Below are 25,705 nucleotides of genomic sequence, written 5' to 3' on the forward strand. Positions count from 1 at the left end.
TCGCCTGAAGATGGCTGTAAGGTTGTCAGCCGAAATATCGTGGAAAGAAGTCGATGAGATCCGGCTGCAATGCCGAAATCTTGTGGAATAGTTTTTAATAAATTAATTACACTACTCCTTTTCCATGTTCTAGTCAAATTTTGCCTAATGCTCCCTCTGAAAGTCACAACAACCTCTGGTTCTTTCAGTTTATCCAGGTCCCCTCTCCTCAATTTCCTACCTTTTCGCAATTTTTTCAGTTTTGATCTACAGCTCATAATCAATAAATTACGGCCAGACTCCACTTCTGCTCCTGGAAATGTCTTACAGTTTAAAATCTCGTTCCTAACTCTCTAACAGTTATATAATTAATCTGAAACCTTCTTAAACCAAGTGTCGGCGATGATTAAGTTGTGCTTTGCAAAATTTTAGCAAGCGGCTTCCTCCCTCATTCCTTTACCCCTGCCCATATTCACTTGCTGTTTTCTCCTCTCTTTCTTTTTCTACTGTCGAATTCCAGTCCTCCATCACAATTAAATTTTCGTCTCCTTCAACTATCTGAATAATTTCTCTTATCTCGTCATACAATTCTTCAATCTCATCATCTGCTGAGCTAGTTGGCATGTAGACTTGTGCTACTGTGATAGGGGTGGGCTTTGTGTCTATCTTGGTTATGAAGTATAAATGAAAAATATTGTCATTTTAATCGCGTATTTTGAATTGTAAATACGAAATTTTGCGACATATTTTCTCGTGCTCAAATTTCACCGCCAGACCACTAGGGGCGCTGTTGCTCTGTGCTTCTGTGTTCTCTCAATTACAGTTTCCTCCACTTTCGACAGATCGCCAAACTTATCCCACATGAATTTTCGTTCCAAATACTTTCAAGAATTGAAGGACATACTCCTATTTCGATACGAATATCTCTGTGCTTGTAGTATACAACTTCCATAAGCTACAGTTTCACAGAGCGCGTTTCATGTACCAAAAATAGGGCAACGGTAAGTTTCGGTTAGGATATGCCCTGTCCACTATTTTAGTTGAAATTGAGACGCATATGGTAAGTCTCAATTCCTGGATTGGAGGTTTTCATGTGCTTCACAGTGACTAACTCCTTTACTTTTAGGTCAGTTGCAGGCGAGGTACATATATGTACCTTGGTCTTTTTATAAGTATTTGATCAGTTTAAGGACGCTCATTTCATCTCATTTTAGTATAGGCTGCAAATGCGTCGATACGTCGATGATCCAGTCATGATATTTTACAGACCTATAGAGTTTTGTGCAAAATTCCTTGAAAAACACACATTCCTTTAAAATCACGGTAGGTAAAGCAGATCTGAACATCAATCATACGGCATTTTCCAAAGCACTTTTCCATATTCTGTTTTCTTCCTTAATAACGAACCTCCGATCCAGTACCATTACAAAAAGGAAAAAGGGCATCGAGCAATGTTATCACGTTGACCATCTTGTTTTAACGTAGATCATGAAGAAAATTAGGTGATTAATATTTAAACACTAACGCACAATCATTTAAAACGTTAAAACACATTAACTTTGTCTATAATTTTTGTTTTATCTTATGAGTTCCATTGTTCTAAAATCTTGAGGGATGCCATGGCTGCTTCTTGATGTAGCGCCTATGGCACTGTACTGGGTTTCGTTTCTCTGGCGTTTTTCCAGGAGAATACACAGTCATGGTCAAAGGCTCTCCCTCCAATGCCAGTGGGTGACTGCAATCGACGTGACACCAAGCACTATGGCCGAAGTTGATTTTCACTCAAAGTGGTATCGTAACGCACGCTTTTGTCAGGTCATTTTTGATTTCCTGATGGCTGTCCAGACAGAAATTCGCTAGAACGATAAGAGAATTGAGGTTGCGTATATTTTTAGGATTTCGTGTCTCTTGCAAAGCTGCTGCCATGTAAGTTTATGGTCAGTGAATTCTCGTATCAATTGGCAGTACTCCATAGCGCGGTTCACTTATCTGACTTTACCAATCCACCCCTGTCTTTCACACTGTAAAATTTCTTTTCACTTTAAAATAGTGTCGCCAAGTTATGTTTCCTAACTCCAGAAAATGACGACGTTGTCAAGCAAATCCTAAAGATTCATCTGTAGATTTGGTTAATGTAAATAAAGAATGCAAAAGGCTGTATTTATATTCGGAACTGACCCGTTTATTCAAAGATGAAGTTACAATTTAAAATTTGGTGTAGTAAGTCCTTGAAGTATACAGGGTGTCCCAGAAATGTTGCGACAAACTTCAAGGGGTTTTAGAGGATGTCTTGAGAAATAAATCGACGATATGAATCCCTGTCCGGTAGTGTCATCCAAGGACACTACAGTACGACGAATTTACAGGCGGCGGTGACCGCCACTACGCCACCCCTTCAGTAGCAAATTTGACTTTCTACAATGGAAGACCGTAGGCGGAACTTCTCGCAGGGTAATTTGTTGCCGGCCGCGATGACCGAGCGGTTCTAGGCGCTTCAGTCCGGAACCGCGCGACTGCTATGGTCGGAGGTTCGAATCTTGCCTCGGGCATTGATGTGTGTGACGTCCTTAGGTTAGTTAGTTTTAAATAGGTCTAAGTTCTAGGGGACTGATGACTTCAGATGTTAAGTCCCATAGTGCTCAGAGCCATTTTTATAATTTGTTATTAGCCGGCCGGTGTGACCGTGCGGTTAAAGGCGCTTCAGTCTGGAACCGCGTGACCGCTACGGTCGCAGGTTCGAATCCTGCCTCGGGCATGGATGTGTGTGATGTCCTTAGGTTAGTTAGGTTTAAGTAGTTCTAAGTTCTAGGGGACTTATGACCACAGATGTTGAGTCCCATAGTGCTCAGAGCCATTTGAACCATTTGAACCCCATAATTTGTTATTCAGTGATCGTGACGACTGCCACAACAGCCAGCGGATAAGCTGCTGCGTAGAAAGGCATTGTCTCCTAAGAATGCGATGCTCTGTTGCCTTTGCGGAAGACAGTTTCAGACACGGGTTTCCAATTGCAATTTATTTTTCTCCTCTACTTTATATCGAAAAGCACTGGAAATTTTAGAAGCTTTCAGGAGAAATAACTGCGGTTGGAAATCTGTGTCCGAAACCGTTGTCCACCTAGACAACAGAGCATCGAATTCACAGGAGACAAGGCCTGTCTACTGAATAACAAACAGCATTGCGACACGTTCCGCCTACGATTCGTCAGCGAACAAAGTCACGTTTACTGCCTAATGAGTGGTCTTGCGGCAGGCACCGGCGCTTACAACTTCGACGCTCTCTAGCGTCGTTGGATAATACACACGTCAAAAAAAGTTTTGCATCCCGTCGGTTCCGAGAGTTCCGGAACCTACACAGAAAATTGGAATACAGATCAACATAAACATCGTTTTCGCCCTTTTTATTGCCCCTGAAAACTATACATTGCAGGTTGTACCACTATACAGCGAGACCTTCAGAGGTGGTGGTCCAGATTACTGTACACATACCCAGCAACACTGATGTATGCCTGTATTCGTTGTGGTATTCTCTCCACAACTTCATCAAGGCACTGTTGGTCCAGATTGTTCCACTCCACAACGGCGAATCGCCGTAGATCCCGTGGGTCAGCGGCGTACGTCGGCCTCACATCATGCCACCCCAAAACAGCAGGGAACCTCCGCCGCCGGCTAATGTTGCCGAGCGTTTCTAGGCGCTTTAGTCTGGAACCGCGTTGCTGCGACGGTCGCAGGTTCGAAATCTCCTCGGGCATGGATATGTGTGATGTCCATAAATTAGTTAGGTTTAAGTAGTTCTAAGTTCTAGGGGACTGATGGTCTCATAAGTAAAATCGCATAGTGTTCAGAGCCATTTGAACCATTTGATCGTAGACTTAACTATGTGACATAAATTTGAATTCGATACGCCAACACGTTTCAGAGGGGAAAAAAAGGTTTTCACAGACGTGTAAATAAACAGACGACGAGTAAAAAGCGAGAAAAATATTTGTTCGTGACATATAATTACAAATTAACACTTTTCGGATTTTTTCCTTGAACAGTGAAACCTTGCTTCTTGCAGAATATCATGATTCTAGGTGAACGGGAAACACACTGTGGGTTCCGATGAGTGAGTTTTCGAGGATCAAAATATGTGAGATAAATAGCCGAATCTTTTGACTGAACTGAATTAGAAATTTAATGTTTTACACCGCCAAGGGCTCATTGACTTTAGGGTGTGACATAATCTGAACTTGATAGGCCAACCTATTCCAGAGAAAAATGGTTCTTAACCGACGTACGGACAGACAGATGGATAAAATATGATAAAAGATTCTTTTCGTATGATATAATTATAAGTTAACAATTTTCAGATATTTACCTTTACTTGTGTATGAACCTGTACGTCTTTCCAAGTTTGACGGATCTAGGTCAACGGGAAGTACGCTTTAGGTTTTGATAAGTGAGTTTTCGAGTATCAAAATATGTCCCCAATGAAATATATCAACACCTGTTTGCAACTAGGGTGTCCATTTAATTATCATTTCATTCTAACGAAAGCTGCATGGTCATCAACGGTAACTGTTCTCTCAGGAACGGATACTACCTTCATATATAGTTAAAATATGGCTTCCCGGCCATTGACCTTCTTGTGCGAAAGCACACGCTATGCCCAAACTCTTATGGGACTTGGTAGGTTAAGCTGCCACGAGTAATGAGTATGATGGGCAAACATCTATTAGGCGCACTACGAATGTAGTGGTGTGGACATGTTGGGAATGTGGGTCTTACGGGGGGCGTGCAAGGGATAAGTCCCTGCAGGTGCACTATCCTCTGTGCCCTCAGTGGCTCAGATGGATCTAGTACCGAAAGGGATCATGTCCACTGTTACCAATTATTTATGGCGAGGAGACATATTCAGGGTTGGTTGCGACTACCGTTGTACTGGATGTCAGAAACGGGGGCCTCGGTTTGGTGGATATTCGCAATAAAGTGTCTGCTCTGTTCCTCGAACGGACTTTCCAAATACTCAGAGAACTTCCACAATGTATAACCGCAAAGCTCTTTGAGGCTGTGACACCCCATAGCCTGCAAGCACCGATTGATGCGCGAAGGATTAATGCCCGTTTCCAGCATGTGAGGAACTTTTTCCTCGAAGCAAGTTATCTTAGTGACAAAATCAGAAGCAACACATGTATCACAGCACGCGACATCATACTTGAAAGGAAGTTAAATGAGGGCAGAAACGCAATTGAAACGAAATTCCCTAATTGTGACTGGAAAGCTGTATGGCAGAACATCAACTATGCCGGGCTATCTACAGACGCTATTTCCGCATGGTACAAAACAGTTAACAATGTCATCAGCACCAACGAGAGACTATATGGGATCGGTTTAAACCAGACACACCTTTGTGGAAAATGCAATCTGGTGGATACACTCATCCACAGATTCACCTGTGGTGGCAATGTGCACAACTGGAATTGGATCAGGCAACAAATCGCCTTTCTCACCGGATCCTCGACGGAATACATAACGCCATCGCTCCTCCTGAGACCAGACATGACATACTTTCCGAAATTAAAAACCAACGCCATTAGGTGGTTACTGGGAAAATATGTTAGTTATGTCATCCACAAACGTGCGTCGGACAACGAGATAGAATTCCGCGTTTACATGAAGTGTGAATATGCAAAAATCAGCACGTATCGCAACCACAAGACGCACTACGGCAACATGCTGAAGATCATTTTTGAAAGAATGGGTGTTGGTTAAATATGTGGAACCACTACAACACCTTGAACGAGAACGAACAGAAGAAAATTAAAAGTCACTTCGTTTCTTATTCTTATTTATTATTACCTTGCTTCCGGAACTTCTATGTTACACGAAGATTTTTTTTTTTTAAACATTTTGTTCAGAATTACTCGTGTTCGACTTCCAAAGTATTTGTGTGATTCAAGAAGAATTGTTAAGTTTTATCAGTGTTCAGTTTCTCCTCAGAGAAGAGGTTTCTTTGTCTTTCTTACATCGGAGATTGGGAGTTTCGTGTTAAGATTTATGCACACTTAGTGGGAAAAAAAGATGGATAGAGCGTCTGCCATGTAAGAAGGAGATCCCGGGTTCGAGTGCCGGTCGGGGCACACATTTTCAACATGTCCCCAATAAAGTACATCAGTGCCTGTTTGCAGCTAGGGTGTCCATTTAATAATCATTTCATCAAAATATGTCACATAGATGGGCGTATCTTTTGATTGCACTGGCTTAGCGGGTTAAAATTTTTACGCTGTCAAGGGATCATAAATTGGAACTTGATACGTATACTCGTTCCTGACAAAAAGCGTTCTTAGCAGTCGCACAGATAGGCGGACAGACCAGACGCATAGACGGACAAAAAAGCTATGCTATAAGGGTTCCGTTTTTACAGATTGAATCGCGAAACTGTAACAGAGAACGGAGGAAATGAACGGTGGGAGGAGTGGGGGGAAATGACTGTAGCGGGAGCGCAGTGCCAGGGACGGCGGCAGCCAATTAAATGCGTGGAACGCGGCCCGGCCGCATGCCGGCGCAGCCACGCGCCGGTAGCTCTCAGCTGCTGGCCGCCCCACCTGAGCTGACGCGACGTGTGGCGCCTGCCGAGTCGTCCGCATTCTCCACCCGCATTCCTGCCCGACTTTGTGACGTAATCATTAGCGTCTCCCGGGAGACGTGCGCGCGCGGCATTCCTGCGACGCACAGCGGCGAAGCCGATCCGCGAGCGCCGCGCCGGCTACAGCTGCGGTTCCTGGAACTCGTCTCAGGCAGCGCTCCGTAGCAGCTGAGAACGGAGATACGGCCTTGTCAGCTACAAGCGACAAATATTGTCTTGTGCTCATTTTCCCTACAACTCTGTCCTGCTCCTGATATTCCTACCTAGAATATCTTGTTCATATTTTCTTATCCATTATCTATGTACCGTGTGATCAGAAAGTCAGTATAAATTTGAAAACTGAATAAATCACGAAATAATGTAGATAGAGAGGTACAAATTGACACACATGCTTGGAATGACATGGGGTTCTATTAGAACCAAAACAATGCGAAAGTTCAAAAAATGTCCGACATATGGCGCTTCATCTGATCAGAATAGCAATAATTAGCATAACAAAGTGAGACAAGGCAAAGATGATGTTCTTTACAGGAAATGCTCAATATGTCCACCATCATTCCTCAACAATAACTGTAGTCGAGGAATAATGTTGTGAACAGCATTGTAAAGCATGTCCGGAGTTATGGTGAGGCATTGACGTCGGATGATGTCTTTCAGGACCCCTAGAGATGTCGGTCGATCACGATACACTTGCGACTTCAGGTCAGAGATCTTTCACGCATCTAGCAATATGGGGTGGTTCTAATAAAACCCCATGTCATTCCAAGCATGTGTGTCAATTTTTACCTCTCTATCTACGTTAGTCTGTGGTTTATTTAGTTTTCAAATTTATACTGTCTTTTTGATCACCCGGTATTTCCAAGTACACTTGGGTAACTCGGTCGTGAAACGCAAGCATCAGTGCGCATTACAACTGCAGCCAGCCAACGTGGCTCTGGACAAGATGAGCTGGGCTTTACTCGTAATATTGTTTCATCTAAATAACAGCAATAGTGCTGCTGCCCTTAGCGACAATCGATGCATTAAAGGAGTTAAACAGCATATTTGGAAGTTCGAATTAACTGACGACTTGCGAACTGCTCCTGGAAGACGCTGAAGGCCTATTGCGCCACGAATTGTAGAACGAGCTACCGTTGCCGCGGCTGAGAATTCTGAACGCAATGTGCGACCTTCAAGCAGCGCACGAGCTGTGTCACGACGTTTGGACATTCCATGGTCCACCGTTCGAAGAGTACTGCGAACAATTGTGAAATGATATGTGTGTAAGCTTCACATTACTCACTAACTTCTGCCACGTGACGGAGACTTTCGAGTAGACTTCCCTCTTACGTTTCTTGAAAAGGTTAAACATTTTGTGTAGTGATGCGTACCTTACGCTCACTGCGGCAGTGAGCACTCACAGTTATCGCATTTGAGAATCGTCACCGCCAAGAAACGTTCATGAAGTTCCCATGCATAGTGAGTTCGTCTTTGCCCATTTTTCTTCTAGGAACTGGGATCCCAATGACCAAGGACACGCAGTATGTACGGCACACGTTACTGTGATCTACTTTGCCAATAGTATTTTAGTCCCTGCTCTACGGGAGAGAGGTGCTTTGGACTCAACTGTTTTGATGCGCGATGGAGATCCACCTCGCGTTGCCCTTGAGACCACGCGGTTACTTCGTAACACAGTAGGAGAAAACCGAATCATTGGCCCTTCGTTTCAAACTGCGCGGCCACCAAGATCACCAGATTTGAAGCCGTGTGGTTTCCCTGAATGACAGGGTTTATCAACGCCACTCCAACACATGTCGGAGGTTGAAGATGAACATAGCGAGGGAGGTGGTGAACGTTCCACCTGAGATGTTTCGGCAGCAGAAGAGCAGTCTCTGTTGCGGTTCCAGGTTGCCGTGAATGCAGATAGTCGTCACAATGAACAACGTTAGTAACCTGAAACGTACACATGTACGTAACTAACACATGTCACCTTCTCACGTGGAAATTAAAATGTGTTTCTTTAAATGGTTTGTTCGTTATTTTTCTTCCGCATGTCATTACATATGTTTTCACCGGCCGGAGTGGCCGTGCGGTTCTAGGCGCTACAGTCTGGAACCGGGCGACCGCTACGGTCGCAGGTTCGAATCCTGCCTCGGGCATGGATGTGTGTGATGTCCTTAGGTTAGTTAGGTTTAATTAGTTCTAAGTTCTAGGCGACTGATGACCTCAGAAGTTAAGACGCATAGTGCTCAGAGCCATTTGAACCATTTTTGAACATATGTTTTCAAAAAGTTTTATTGTCCTATGATCTATCGTTTTCCATGGGTCCTCTCAAGTAGCGGAAGTTTAATCATAACCACCCTCTATACATATACGTACCCCTATCACCTGATCAACTGTGTCCGGACACTTTTAGTGGCCGGCCGTTGTGGCCGAGCGGTTTTAGGCGCCTCAGTCTGGAACCACGCGACCGCTACGGTCGCAGGTTCGAATCCTGCCTCGGGCATGGATGTGTGTGATGTCCTTAGGTTAGTTAGGTTTAAGTAGTTCTAAGTCTAGGGGACTGATGATCTCAGATGTGCTCAGAGCCATTTTCAAACCACTTTTAGTGGACATCATTATGGCTGTGTGTACGCCCTTCCCTTTGATCACGGTTTGAATTCTGCTGGCCACAGTTTCAGTAAGGTGTCTGAATGGCAATAGAGGAATCGCAACCCATTCTTCCTTAAGAGCCGAGACCACAGAAAGCGCTGATGTTGGGCGCTGGATTCCAGTGTGAAGCATACGTTATTATTCACCCTAATTTTAATAAAACATTAAAGTATGTAAAAGTACCTTACGACTGTGTATCCGGTTCCAGAGTCCCATCCTTACAAGGGGGCCTTACTTGTAAGGTTTGAAGGCCAGTGCCCGGGTATCAGTTTCCTAAAGGAAAAAAAAAATCGCATTTGTATACTGGAAGATTTCCGACCGCTGTTAACTCCAAACATTTCGAACACGTTAACGTAATTGCCTGTAACTGTATTCATAAAGTCTAGTCGTTGATTCGAAACTCGCTCAATGAAACTTTTTCTTTATTTTTATATAAATTCTATATTTATTATCAAATGGAAATGTTAATTAAGTAATATTGAGTCATAAATTTAATAAAGTAATACTTTTGTATTTTTTTTATTACTGGTCGTTAAAATACATTAAATTTGATACAGGCATGTGGAATGGCCTGTTGTTAAATGAAACAAATTGGGCAATCAATGATAAGATAATATTTAATTTTCTATAAGATGTCACACAGATGTAGCAAATTTGAATTTATTATGCAGACTCGCTTTTTCTTGCGATTAGTAAATGAAACAGAAAGACGTCATTGTTATTAAATTATGATTTATCATTGTTTAATTAACACTTCCATTTGATAAGGAATATAGAACTTAAATAAAATTAAAAAAAAAAAAAGGTTCCAGTAACCTACGGGAAAGCAACTGGCTGAAGTCTTCGACAACTGGCAATATTTCAACAGTTGCACACCCTGTCATTTTCAAAGCACAAATTGTATTCCCGTAAGCTATTTGAACATTCTGTACGCCGGGAGAGACTAAAGTTCCATAAAAAAAGGTTATTATCAGTGAGATGTGAACCAATGAATTTACAAAATAGTAGACTTTCACGTTACGCACTTTGTTTTCTTTTTCACTCTTTTTGTGTACTCATGTATTTTTTAGAGAGTGGATGAACAAAGAAAGTAAGTACCACTTCTCTTGAGAAAGCGTTCAGTTACGTACAGCTATATTAAAGGAAGAAAGGAAGGGAGGTTAGGTTTAACGTCTCGTCAACATCGAGGTTATTACAAACCTAGCACAAGCTAGGATTGTCAAGGATGGAGAAGAAAATCGACGCTGCCCTGTGAAAACAACCACCAGCCATTTGCCTGGAGCAATTTAGCGAAACCACAGAAACCTAAAGCAGGATGGCCGGACGTGGTTTGAACCGAATGCGATTCCAGTGAGCTGACCACCGCTCCACCTCGGTCGGTACAACTAAGTTCATGGGCTGGAAATGTTGTGGACTTCACAGCGGTCGTAAATCTTCCAATTTTTACGACTTACTACTTTCGGAACTTGCTGACTACACACTGACTTTGAAATGCCCTTGTTAGGGTTCCAGTGGCAAATTAAGTGCAGGCTGCTGCCATCACTACGCCATACAGTGCTTAAGTCCTACCTGTACAGCATGTGCAACCAAGCATTGTTCCTTTCGGTGGCAGGAGGAGTTGACACAAATGTTAATGGTACTCAGTTGTATATGAGAAAACAAAACAGTCTGCAGAAACACATCACTTTTCTCGTCGTACAACGACTGGGAACACTATGGGCGTCAGTGTCAGCCGATGTTTACTTTCGCCACTGAGCTGGTGAAGGGCGCAGTGTTTAGCGAGTGCCCTCCCTGGACGGTGGGTGGGCCGGGCGCTGCCGCTGAAAACTGCTCGTTTCCGCTTCCTTCCTTCCTTCCCCGCCACACGTGCCACGCACGCCCTGCACACTAGGGCGACCCAGCAGCCCAGCTGAACAGCCGCTGCCACTGTGTGCACGCATCGTGTCAGCTCCGTGGGCGCACTCTGTTACTTCTTAAGCTGCACAATGTACTGGCTATGGCATTTATTCTCATTCATCGTCCAGTGGCTCGTTCCATGGTACAACCACTCGTGTTCTGATCGGCCTGAACACGGTAAACTCCGAATTCTTGATGAACCCCCCCCCCCCCATTGGATGATAAGATGCACTATATTCAAATCGAGTACGCAGTGATAAACAAATTAAAACGCAAGCACTAACTGCTGTGGACTTTGACTTTATTTGCTTACGACGTTGTGGAAACACAGGTTTAGCAACTGCCTCCCATGCGGCCCAGGGAGATGCAAAAAAATGGCCCCAAGCGGTATAGGACTTCACACCTGAGGTCATCAGTACCCTAGACTTAGAAACTCCTTAAACTAACCCAAGGACATCACACACATCAATTACCCGAGGCAGGATTCGAAACTGCGACCGTAGCAGCAGCGCGGTTCCGGACTGAAGCGCCTAGAACCGCTCGACCACAGCGGCCGGCCCAGGGAGATGCGAGTCACGTGGTACTTATAGATATTAAGCGGTCAGTTGCAGACTTGAGACATACCGGTGTCCGACAATTACTTTTGTTTGCCCATTTTTATTTTCTAGCATGTAATGGCATAATATTATGAGGCAACTCTGTTTTGGTGAAGTAAACATTCATTACTCAGGAACGTGTAATGTGGATAGTACGCGATCTATCATTAGAACTCCCGTAGACAACTGTGCACAGTGCACACAGCTTTCAAGAACACATTTTTCTTTTTTTTGTGTACTATCCAAAACTTTGGATAAGCATGATATTAATAAAAAAGAAGAAGAAGAAAACGACGCACCATGAAGCAATTATCCTAATGTAACGCAAATCGATAGAAGTGATGTACACATACAGACGAGGAAATGATTACACTTTCAGAAAAATTGGATTATTTATTCAAGAGAGTGAGCGACACAAATTGAGCAACTCAAAAAACGTGTTGATCCACCTCTCGCCCTTAAGCAAGCAGTTATTCCACTTCGCATCGTTTGAGAGTGTTGTTGGATATCCACTTGAGAGATATCGTGCCAAATTCTGTCCAATTGGTGCTTTAGAAAAGCAAAACCTCGTGATGGTTGCAGGGCTCCCCCTTAATGCTCCAAACGTTCTTAGTTGCGGAGAGATCTGGCAACCTTGCTGCGAAAAATAATGTTTGGCAAGTACGATGACAAACAGTAGAAACTCTAGCATTGTACGGAAAATCGTAATCTTGCTGGCCGGCCGTTGTGGCGGAGCGGTTCTAGGTGCTACGGTCGCAGGTTCAATTCCTACCTCGGGCATGTATCTGTGTGATGTCCTTAGTTTAGTTAGGTTTAAGTAGTTCTAAGTCTAGGGGACTGATGACAGATGTTAAGTCCCATAGTGCTGAGAGCCATTTGAATCATTTGGACTGATGGCCTCAGATGTTAAGTCCCATAGTGCTTAGAGCCATTTGACCCATAATCTTGCTGAAATGTAAGCCCAGGATGGCCTGGCATGAAGGGCAACAAAACTGAGGGTAGAATATCGTCCACGTACCGCTCAGCTTTAAGGGTGACGAGGATGACTCCTGGTAGATGGGGCGTATGGCGGACGAGAGTCAGGTTGCTATCTCACCGGTATCCGGGGCGTCAGCGAACATATCTTCGGCCTGGAATGTCATTGACTGAAGTATAATTGTCTTCAGTGATGTGTCACACTTCTAACTGAGCCACTTTGACCATCAAAGACGTGCCTGCCGACGTATCCAACAGCGGTGGGATACCAACCTGACTGTGGCCCGCCATACGGCCCGGCAACCAAGAGTGTTGGACTTGGGTACCATTTATTTTCATAGCTCGACTGCTTTCGTTATCATCCGCGGCACCCATACAGCACACCGGTACGTCGACGATATCCTACGCCCTGTTTTGTTGTCCTTTACGATAATCCATCCTCGGCTTACATTTCAGAAAGATAATGCTCGTCCGCACACAGGCGAGAGTTTCTACTGCTTGTCTTCGTGCTGGCCAAACCATACCCTGGGCAGGAAGGTCATTGGGTCTGTCCCGAATTGGGAACGTTTGGAGCGTTATGAGAGGGCCCTCCAACCAGCTCCGGATTTTGACGATCTAATGCGCCAATTGAATAGAATTTGGCACTATATTCGTCAAGAGGACATCCAACAATTGTATCGGTCAGTGCCATATCGAATAACCGCTTGCAGAAGGGTCAGAGATGGACCAACGCGTTATTGACTTGATCAGTTTGTAAAGCTCTTTCCCTTCGTGGTACGTCTTTTTTTAGTATGCGTAATCGTGACAAACTTTGGTTATTTGTACGTTAAACTGAAGTGTTCAATAAAGAGTAAAAAATTTTAACTCCAGTTATTGTTGACTATATTCCATCCTCCTCTTAACAAATTTCGTAACAAGTGATACCATCTATTTTTGTCACCAGTATTCTTATTGGTTTGAAGCGGCCCGCCACGGTGCGAACTTCTTCACCTTGGAGTGCACTTGCGCTAAACATCCGCAATTATCTGTTATATCAGTGCTCGGATTGAAAACAGTGAAACGTAGGTATGCGGTCTTTCTCTCCTCTTGTTGAATTTGTACGTCGAATAAGCAATGACGGCACCGAAAATAAAGTTCAGGAGGGGAAAGAATATCAATGATAAGATTCGCTGATGGCATTTGCTATCTTTAGTGAAAAATAGTAATTATTACAGCAGATACTGAATGCAATTAACAGTCTATTGAGCATACGATATGGACTGAGAGTACACCGAAGAAAGTCGAAAGTAATGAGGAATAGCAGAAAGAGATGAGTGAAAAACTTAACACTGAAATTGGGAACCAAGTTGTAGACGACGTTAAGGAAATCTGCTAGCTTGGAAGCAAAATGAGCCATGACGGACGAAGGAAGGAAGGCTTAAGAAACGGACTAGCACAGGCGGAGAGGGTATTCCGGTCCAAGATAAGTCTACTGGTATGAAAATTAGGCATTAATTTGGGGACGAAATTTCTGAGGATGCACGTTTGGGGCCCAGCGTTATGTGGCAGTGTATCATGGACTCCGGGAAAACCGGGAATGAAGAGAATAGGAACGTTCGAGGTGTGCTGCTGCAGAAGGGTCTTCAAAATTAGACGGACTGGTAAGATAATAACTGAAGTGACAAGATGACAGGACACATGTTAAGGCATAAGGGAATAACTTCCAAGGTAGTAGAAGGAGGTGTAAGAAAGACAGGGGCCGGAATATTTCCAACAAATAATTGAGAATTTAGGGTGCAAGTCTAATTCCGAGATAAGGAGGCTGGCACAGGAAAGGAATTATTGGCGCGTCACATGAAACCATTCAGAGGACTGAAGGGTAAAAACACCCTACCTCTGTCTTTCCCTACAGCTTTCGCCCTCTACAGATCCCTACTCCCATGGAAGTTATTCCCTCATGTGTTTAGTCATGTGCTATCGTACTGTCCCTTTTCCTTGTGACAGTTTTCCGTAGGATCCTTTTACTCGCTGAGTCTCAGGAGAACCACCTCATTTCTTTTCTTATCAGTCCATCTAACTTTCAAATGCCAAATTCAAAAATTTTTCTGCATTGATAAGCCTATAATTAATTGCGATTTATCTTTACTATATATGCGGAGTGACGATTCTTTGTTTACGCAAAGTGGTAAGACATAAAGATAATGCTGAAAGGAATCGAGAAGTTATGCACCATTTGCTCACAAACTGCGAGGGTCACTCCAAAAGAAATACACTCTATTTTATTTAAATCCATATTTTATTTTACATGTTTGAAAGTTTTACAGTGTGTAGATACATCCTTTAAGAACAGTATTTTCATTTCTCCACATAATTTCCATCCCTCTCAACTGCCTTACGCCATCTTGGAACCAGCGCCTGTATACCCGCACGATAAAATTCTGGACCAACCTTTTGGAGCCACTGATCGGCAGCATGCACAAGGGAGTCATCATCTTCAAACCTTGTTCCACGAAGAGAGTCTTTCAGTTTCCCAAAGAGATGATAGTCACATGGAGCCAGGTCAGGACTCTAAGGCGGGTGTTTCAGCGTTGTCCACCCGAGTTTTGTGATCGCTTCCATGCTTTTTTGACTGACGTGTGGCCGTGCATTGTCGTGCAACAGCAAAACATCCTGCTTTTGCCGATGTGGTCGAACACGACTCAGTCGAGCTTGAAGTTTTTCAGTGTCGTCACATATGCATCAGAATTTATGGTGGTTCCACTTGGCACGATGTCCACAAGCAAGAGTCCTTCGGAATCGAAAAACACCGTAGCCATAAATTTTCCAGCAAAAGGTGTGGTTTTGAATTTTTTTTTTTTTTTTTGGGTAATTTGCATGATGCCACCCCATTGATTGCCTCTCCGTCTCTGGTGAAAAATGATGGAGCCATGTTTTATCACCTGTCACAATTCTTCCAAGAAATTTATCTCCACCATTCTCGTACTGTTCCAAAAGTTCACTGCATACCGTTTTCCTTGTTTCCTTGTGAGCCACTGTCAACATCCTGGGAACCCACCTGGCACAAACCTTTTTTAACGCCAACACTTTCAGTATTCTGCAAACACTTCATTCCCCTATCCCAACGTAGCGTGACAATTCGTTCACTGCGATGCGTCTGTCAGCAGTCCCCAATTCGTTAACTCTCTGCACATTGTCTGGAGAGTGTGCAGTACGAGGCCTGCCGCTGCGAGGACAGCCCTCAATATTGCCGTGCCCGCGTTCATCACGTAACCTGCTTGCCCACCGACTAACTGTACTGCGATCGACAGCAGCATCTCCATACACCTTTTTCAACCTCTCGTGGATGTTTCCCACATTCTCGTTTTCACAGCACAGGAATTCTATGACAGCACTTTGCTTCTGACGAACGTCAAGTGTAGCAGTCATCTTGAAGACACGCTTTGACGGCCCCACTCACGGGAACAGGTTGAACTAATCAGAAAAGTACTTGGGCTCGAACAAACAGATCTGTATGAACGTTTGGTTACAGGACCATTATGTACCTCTGAATGTGCTGGTGGGTGTCGTTTTTCTGCAGAACTCTGCAGCCATGCTCTAGATATCACTGTAGATGTAATTGTAGACGCCATACGCAATGCAGCAATCTTAACTATAAATGTAAATGCGAAATGTCAATAAAATGCTCCGAGCAATACGAATGACTGCAAAATGCACAGCGAAGAAATGCAAGTTGATCGCATGGCGTATTTGCACATTATATAATATCAGTGTTGAACGCCACGTCAGTGACACTTTTGAAGTTCTTCACTGCCTCACCAATATCGTAGCCAGCGTTCTGCCACGCGTAACGAAGCATTGGTCTGTATACTCCCGCAGATAACTGATTGTAAGTGACAGAATGCATATTCATGATAAAGAATCTATCGTGTAATTTCGGCTGCATATTACTGGAACGTAATTTAATGAAGTCTGTTATTCTCTTGGCATATATTTCATATTGCCTGAAGAAATACACATCCAGAGCTCGTGCATATTTTGTAGTTTTAGGCGGAATGATTTTTAAATCTACATGTTTTCCGCCAGATGCTTCCAGTAGTACTCGTTCATCCTTATGTCCAGACCAGAAGTCACAAAGTACTAATGACTTTCTCGACAAATGTGGATTCAAAACTGACAGAAAAAACGTCTTCAGAAGTTGTTTCGTCATCTTCCCACTCACACTTATATCGACGACGACATTTGGAGGGCACCGCGTTTCTATTTCCCTTGACACGCGGGGTCCAAACTTTCCACTGGATTCTTGGAAGCAAATATAGAGTTTGTCTGCCAATCGTCCGTCCATTGATATAGCAACATGGATCATGTAACTATGTGTTGCACAGTTAACTGATTGCAACATCGCGACAGTGTTTCTCTCGACTGTCACAAGAAAGTTCATAGTTGAACTGACTCTGATCACAGTTCCATACAGAACTAATATCGATGCTTTCTCTCGTGATATGCTCATTGACGTCAGCAACAAACGTTTGAGCTCTTTCAATCAGCTCTTCTTCGTCGTCCTTATCTTTTCGTGCTTGGAGCATAGTGATACTGCGTAATGTTATCCTAAACTCCATTTTTAAATTAGTAATACATCTTAGTGAAGCTGTAAAGTTTGTACACCCGAGATTTCTGGCTACGTCCAATGCCCAATGTTGTAAATGCCAATAATGAACGGCGGAACCGCATTCTCGCGCTTCACCGAATTTCGCCATTACACGCTGCTTGATGGTCTTGAACAGCCGTGTACGATTTCCTTTGAAAACTGTATTTCCTTCTCTTTTCTTTGCCACGTAATCCAATATGTTTTTAATATTGCTTTTAGGCTTCAGTTTAGGATATCTTTTCAGGAGCTTGTCGTATGTGTCGAAACCTCTTACGTAATAATCATCTTACATGTTGTCCAGTGTGATGTCATCAAACGCCGTGCAACTTTAACCTTCTTCTTGGGAGACGGTTGGTATCACTGTCACTGCTTCCATTGCCTCTTGCCACACTTGCCGTAGCACTACCGTTTGCAATGAGTTGTTCGTCATTATCATCCCTATCATCATCATTATGTGTTAGTGTTACAACAGTATCTGTTTCTAACCTATGCTCATATTTCTGCACTATAATAGATACCAGAAAACATGCGAATGATTCGTCTTCTACACCAATACCATCTTCACGAAGAAGAGTTCTTCGTAACTTCATCTCAGCCAATCGCAATACATTAGCAGGATTGATTACCAATCGCATAGCCATCTGACGCTTCAATACACAAATAATGTCACAAAACACAACTTCAGAGGCACACTGCACCGTCCCTACTGGTCCCGAATGGCGTACCGGCAGGTCAGTGTGCAATGCGGCATGGCATACGCAGAGCCCTCTAACGGACGACTGCAGAATTTTGCAGATGCGGGTGTATCACTAGTGCAATAAGAGACCTTTACATTATTTCTCAGCCGGCCGCGGTGGTCTAGCGGTTCTAGGCGCTCAGTCCGGAACCGCGCGATTGCTACGGTCGCGGGTTCGAATCCTGCCTCGGGCATGGATGTGTGTGTGATGTCCTTAGGTTGGTTAGGTTTAAGTAGTTCTAAGTTCTAGGGGACTGATGACCACAGATGTTAAGTCCCATAGTGCTCAGAGCCATTTTAACCATTATTTCTCACACGATTTTGGTGTATTTGTGTTTGTTCGAGCCCAAGTACTTTCCTGGTGAGTTTGAAAACAAGGGGGAAGGAAGTATCTGCACACTGTAAAACTTTCACACATGCGGAATGAAAACTGTATTTTTACAACAACAGTGCGCATTTCTTTCGGAGTAAGCCTCGTAATATTGACGGAGCTGTAGCTGCTTTTCTGTAGCTTTGTAGGCACACTCGTCCGTGTCGGTAGACAGTTTGGGAGTGCTGACTCGGCGCCTCGCCGTGTGCCCGCAGCTGCCGTACGAGGTGTCGGTGTGGGCGTCGGACCTGGAGGCGCTGTGGCCGCCGCAGCTGAACATCAGCGCGCGCGGCGAGGTGCCGACGTACGCGCAGACGTGGCGCGTCACGCTGCCCTGCACCGGCCGCGCCGACGCCGAGGTGGACGTGGCGCTGTCCGTCAACGTGACGCTGCACCGCGCCACCAACAACGTCACCTCGCTGCTCTTCCGCCGCCGCAAGATCTGCCGAAAGGGCGACCCCGGTGAGTCCGCCTTTAACTCTCCAACCAGGAACATAATCGTATACAGGCACACGTATTACCTTGTTATCATATAACAACCGCTTATCTGTTCCAGTCACTCTTGTTAAATGATTCTGTTGATCGTTATACGTATCAGCCTGTGTCATCATCTTCAGAATGTAAAACAAAAACATATAGCAAATGATCGAGCCAGTATATCTTTCTTACTGTAAGATTAGATACTCTTAGATTACACTACTGGCCATTAAAATTGCTACACCACCAAGATGACGTGCTACACACGCGAAATTTAACCGACTGGAAGAAGATGCTGTAATATGCAAATGATTAGCTTTTCAGAGCATTCACACAAGGTTGGCGCCGGTGGCGACATCTACAACGCGCTGAAAGTTTCCAACCGATTTCTCATACACAAACAGCAGTTGAACGGCGTTGGCTGGTGAAACATTGTTCTGATGCCTCGTGTAAGGAGGAGAAATGTGTACCATCACGTTTCCGACTTTGATAAAGGTCGGATTGTAGCCTATCGCGATTGCGGTTTATCTTATCGCCACATTGCTGCTCGCGTTGGTCGAGATCGAATGATTGTTAGCAGAATATGGAATCGGTGGGTTCAGGAGGGTAACATGGAACGCCATTCTGGATCCCAACGGCCTCGTATCACTAGCAGTCGAGATGACAGGCATCTTATCCGCGTGGCTGTAACGTCTCGATCCCTGAGTCAACAAATGGGGACGTTTGCAAGATAACAACCATCTGCACGAACACATGGACGACGTTTGCAGCAGCATGGACTATCAGCTCGGGGACCATGGCTGCGGTTACTCTTGACGCTGCATCACAGACAGGAGCGCCTGCGATGGTGTACTCAACGACGAACCTGGGTGCACGAATGGCAAAACGTCATTTTTTTCGGATGAATCCAAGTTCTGTTTACAGCATCATGATGGTCACATCCGTGTTTGTCGACACCGCGGTGAACGCACATTGGAAGCGTGAATTCGTCATCGCCATACTGTCGTATCACCCGGAGTGATGGTATGGGGTGCCATTGGTTACACGTCTCGGTCACCTCCTGTTCCTATTGACGGCACTTTGAACAGTGGACGTTACATTTCCGATGTGTTACGACCTGTGCCTCTACCCTTTATTCGATCCCTGCGAAACCCTACATTTCAGCAGGATAATGCACAACCGCATGTTGCAGGTCCTGTACGGGCGTTTCTGGATCCAGAAAATGTTCGACTGCTGCCCTGGCCAGCACATTGTCCAGATCTCTCACCAACTGAAAACGTCTGGTCAATGGCGGCCGAGCACCTGGCTCGTCACAATACGCCAGTCACTACTCTTGATGAACTGTGGTATCGTGTTGAAGCTGCATGGGCAGTTGTACCTGTATACGCCATCCAAGCTGTTTTTGACTGAATACCCAGGCGTACCAAGGCCGTTATTACGGCCAGAGGTGGTTGTTCTAGGTACTGATCTCTCACGATCTATGCACCCAAATTACGTAAAAATGTAATCACATGTCAGTTGTAGTATAGTATATTTGTCCAATGAATACCAGTTTATCATCTGTATTTCTTCTTGGTGTAGCAATTTTAATGGCTAGTAGTCTATTATCTGCTAGGTGTTGTAATTATAAATCTGACCAGCAAAAATTTCATGTACGTTACGATAGGCAGCCCAGCTTACATCGTCTGCACCTAGGGCAGGTAATGCTCGCAGGGTTGCCTATCTTAAGGTGCATGAAATATTTTGCGGGCCACCGTTATGGCCCATCCTGCACAGTACAAGGTGGGAAAGCGTCCAAGACACTTGACTCTTTAATTTTTTGTTTGTTTCGCTGTTACTCAAGCAGCTTCACTCTGCAGAAAGACAACCTCAACTTTAAGGCAAAATTTTTCGTTAAGTGTCCTCGCTGTTCAACACTGTAGTGTCCGAGGGTACTGGCCGCAGAAATATTGGATATTGGGGGTTGGGGTACACACAGGTGAGCCGTACGTTGTTCTACAGCTACTTCAGATTAATCTTAGAGCAGAACAACGGACTGGTGATGACACTTAAATGGAAAAAATATCATCGTCGGCGTATGAGCTGCACCCATTGCTTCAAGGTAGAAGAATAGAGTCCTGCGATCTCTTGCCGGATATTGGAGCCTTTCGTGATGCTTTCCTTTTATTAGACAAATATTCTGTAATTGAATATAGCATGTATGTTTGATACTGAGACACTTCATGAATATAATTCGTACAAAATGAGAGAAGGATAGGGTAAATTCATATGCACACTAACTTCACACTAAAATAATACAGTTTGAAGGAAGTCAGCCCTTCGCCACATAACTACAGACCACGCGGCTCATTCACCCCAGCACAGCAAATCAAGTGGAACGCTCGCAAATTTTCTGAATATTTACGAGATAAATTAAACTGATAAATACTTGCCACGGTAGTAAAAATCCAAACGAATACAAAACAATTTACTAAATAAAAAAGATGAGGAGCTCAGGACTCAACGGAATCATTTGTGCATGTGACCTACACGAACAAAGCGCGTACTCGAGAATTGGAGTTTAACACAATCGAATCACACGAACACATCTAACTACACTGAATATTTCCTATCGCACGACTCAGCCATAGAAAACACAATTGGATAGTGCTGAGGGCACACAGAAAGAATTTTGACCATGTGTGATGCCATTAAAAAAAAAAAGCTGGAAAGCTATAGATACAGCTGAAACGGAAATGAATTTACAAGAAATGAAAGTAAATTCACAGGAGAGTACATTCACACGCACATTATCATTCTCACTTAATAGAATTCATTCTCTGAATAACTTAAACGTATCCTGGTAGAAAGCATTTCCAGACCACAATTTCTCGTAAGACAAAGTACTCTTAACGAACAATCAAATATAATTCTGAGGCTGTCATCGTGAAATAAACTGAACTAGAATACTTCACATTGGCCTGAGGACTTACACAATTCACGTTCCAAGGCGAAGTCTCGCCTGGCTCTTACAGTTACGATGTGCGCTCACCAGCCGTCCAGTGCCAAATGTTTTTGCAAGCTCCCCGAACCCCGAATAACGAACCTCTAGGTAAGAGGAGCTGACCAGCATCCTCTCCGACACCAGCTTAACGACAGTCGAAAGACACACAGCAAGCACAAACCTCTTTGCTGTACCTGAAACCATTGAGATTGCAATCCTGTGTCTACAGCAGACAGCAAAGTGCTGCATCACTAACTATTGTTGAAATACTAAATAGACACGCTCACAGGTGCTAAGAAAGGAAGGGACGTATGGAAGCACATAACAAAAATCACATAAGTAGTATTGACTTGCGTGGAACATAAGTATGCATGTATAATAATAATAGTGTCGTGTGACGAGGGCCTCCCGTCGGGTAGACCGCTCACCTGGTGCAAGTCTTTCGATTTGACGCCACGTCGGCGACTTGCGCGTCGATGGGGATGAAATGATGATGATTAGGACGACACAACACCCGGTCCCTGAGCGGACAAAATCTCCGACCCAGCCGGGAATCGAACGCGGGCCCTTAGGATTGACAGTCTGTCGCGCTGACCACTTCTTCCTTTTTTTTTTTTTTTTTTTTTTTTTTTTTTTTTTTTTTTTTTAAATCTCATTTTGTTCGTTTTTGTTCGTTGTATCTGCTCGGGGCGGACGTCATAAGACACCCGTTTTAGTTCGTCGTTGATTCATTACCTCAGTTTTTTTTATTACAGAGGGCAGCTAACCCTCTGACCGAACATGCTGACTTACCGTGCCGGCACCACTCAGCTACCGGGGGCGGACAGTATGCATGTATAAATACGTTAGAGTGATGCGGAATAAGGTTTGCCTCATCTTTACATTAATTTATAATGAGATAAGCATGTCCAGCTGCTCAGTTTTCTCGCGGGTTAGCCAAGAAACGCACCGATAATTCGAGGTGGCGGTATTGAGTGGAAATAAAATGAAATCTGAGAAAGATTACATGAAACGTTTCCGACAGAGACGTTTCAACACGACCTTTACCGGCGGAACGTAGGAACACGACTATAGTAAGCTGCTCTTCAACTGCCACTGAGCTGACTGAATTTTTACGAAACTCGACATAAGCATATGATCCAATTACTTGCTTGATCAGTACTTTACGTCAAATACTATCAAATATATTCATCCAAGATAGTCACTGACCTAGATATCTGTAAGAAGTTGTAAGTCGCTTCAGACAGGTAACACGTTGCTTCAGTCACCTTTATATTACTTGCGTCACGTTTATCTTAACGGCCGTATAATGTTCTGGTAAAGAGAAGAGGGGAAAAGGGAAAATAACATGCTCATTTACTGGTGGAAGTGAAACGAGAGAGATAAAGACATTGCTCATGCTGCCTAGAGCTGCCTTAGGGATGGTAAATGACCGCGTCGTCTCCGAATTACGAGAGGTCAGTATATTTCGAAGCAGTATAAAATAAAATATGCAGAGCGTCGTTATATTACACTTCATTAATTTCTGTTACGAGGGAATCTGGATTGATGTTGCACGGAGGTATTACAGACTCGCGTCATTCGATTAGGTTTTGAGGAACGGTGGTCGTCGATAGCTGGAGAAGCGTACAAGCTGTGGCCCCGGTTGTAGAGGTATTTTTGGGGGCGGCCGCTGGATGTCTGTCGGGAAGTGATCGGATTCCTGTGGCCGCGTGACAGCCGCGAAGAAACGCACTTAACGGCTGCGCCCTGCTAACGACGGCGATACGGGCAGGCGCCACTCGCCGCTGCTCCCGGGTCAGAGCTTCTGCCGCGTCCCGGGGGACCCATCAAGTCTGGAATATTGATGAGGCGGCAGCGTAAAGTGTTCCGGCTGAGATGGAGAAACGCTAATAAATAAAGCCCAGCCTGTTGGGGGCAGTCTATTCTGAAAGAAATCTGAAGAGAGTTCCCTCAGTAATGAAACAAGCATAAAACGTCATTCATGCAGTGTTGCGACCAGCGACTTCTTTGTTAAGATTCCTGGACATTTTCTGCCATTATCAGCCTTTTAGAATCAGCACAAATAATTTTGATACATATTGCCTACGAAAAAGAAAATAAAGAGGGGGGGGGGGGGGCACTGAGCAGAGCCAGAGGAAACGAAATGGAACTTAACAAGTCATGTTACTGTAGTGATGACAATGTCGAGTCCGATTTTCAAAGAAGTTGTCAGTATAAGCTCACTTATCAGTAGGACACGGATTTTAATTACCTAAAAAACAGCGATTATGCAAGCATTTATGACGTAAAACTTACATGAATATGACCTTAAAAATAACATGCTTGTTGATTTTTTTGTGTCTCATGTAATACAGAATTCACTTCTGAACAAATTTAAAGTATAATACACTACTGGCCATAGAAATTGCTACACCACCAAGATGACGTGCTACACATGCGAAATTTAACCGACAGGAAGAAGATGCTGTGATATGCAAATGATTAGCTTTTCAGAGCATTCACACAAGGTCGGCGCCGGTGGCGACACCTACTACGTACTGATATGAGGAAAGTTTCCAACCGATTTCTCATACACAAACAGCAGTTGAGCGGCGTTGCCTGGTGAAACGTTGTTGTGATGCCTCGTGTAAGGAGGAGAAATGCGTACCATCACGTTTCCGACTTCGATAAAGGTCGGATTGTAGTCTATCGCGATTGCGGTTTATCGTATCGCGACATTGCTGCTCGCGTTGGTCGAGATCCAATGACTGTCTCGGGAGGACGACGGTTCAATCCCGCGTCCGGCCATCCTGATTTAGGTTTTCCGTGATTTCCCTAAATCACTCCAGGCAAATGCCGGGATGGTTCCTCTGAAAGGGCACGGCCGACTTCCTTCCCAATCCTTCCCTAATCTGATGAGACCGATGACCACGCTGTCTGGTCTCCTTCCCCAAACCAACCAACCAACCAATGACTGTCAGCAGAATATGGAATCGGTGGTTTCAGGAGGGTAATACGGAACGCCGTGCTGGATCCCAACGGCCTCGTAACACTAGTGGTGCTACAGTACAGAATCGATGAGAAGTTTTTATCTTTGACGTACTATGATCGATAGTTAAATTTTATCCTTGACAAGGTTCATCTCTGCTATCACCTGAAATCCATACCACGCTCACTTTCCACGGTATTTAGGTCGTTCTTCGACGTCCGTCCCGTTATTCAGCATGACTCACTACAACCAGGAGCACCTCCGAAGATGTGCAACTTAGCTTTGGGCGAAACGTCAGGAACAGAAGAGTTCCATGGGCCACGGCCATAGAACCCGGAAGAATTCTCGGCAGCTGAAACATCTGGTCGTGAATGCTTTCATTGTATAATAATGCACACAGTTCAGAGATACACGTGCCCTGTTGAAAAATGGCACAGCGATGCTGTCGCATGAGAGGCAACGCATGATGGCGCAAGACGTCCTTGATGTAGCGTTGTGACGTCAGAATACCTTCGGTCACTACCAGTCGTGACCTGAAGTCATATCTGATTACGCCGTAAAGCATGACGCCACGAAGAAGACCGTTGTACATCTCCAAAACATGATACTCCTCCTCAGATCTTCGCCATACTCGCCGACGATGGTCGTTCAGGACCTTGATCCATCGCTGAATACAGTGCGACGCCATTTATCAGCAGCCCATGCTTACCGGTTACCGCTACGCATGGGATGGTAATTCCGAAGTCAGGCTGCTACTAGTCTCCGATCAAAGAATGGTGCGGGATGACACAAAATGTTGAATGGAGTCCATTACTTTTTCTCGGATCGCAGGTGTTAAGG

General features: G+C 44.3%; 1 protein-coding gene across 1 annotated transcript in view; it reads left to right on the top strand.

The window, feature by feature from the left end:
- LOC126470088 (tyrosine-protein kinase Dnt-like) overlaps positions 1–25,705 on the top strand; it is a 567,460-nt gene that overhangs the window by 418,582 nt on the left and 123,173 nt on the right. The window contains exon 3 of the mRNA XM_050097627.1: positions 18,650–18,896. Within this exon, the coding sequence (XP_049953584.1) occupies positions 18,650–18,896 (247 nt within the window). The remainder of the gene's footprint in view (positions 1–18,649; positions 18,897–25,705) is intronic.

Source organism: Schistocerca serialis, chromosome 1 (genome assembly GCF_023864345.2).
Source record: "Schistocerca serialis cubense isolate TAMUIC-IGC-003099 chromosome 1, iqSchSeri2.2, whole genome shotgun sequence".
NCBI lineage: Eukaryota > Metazoa > Arthropoda > Insecta > Orthoptera > Acrididae > Schistocerca > Schistocerca serialis.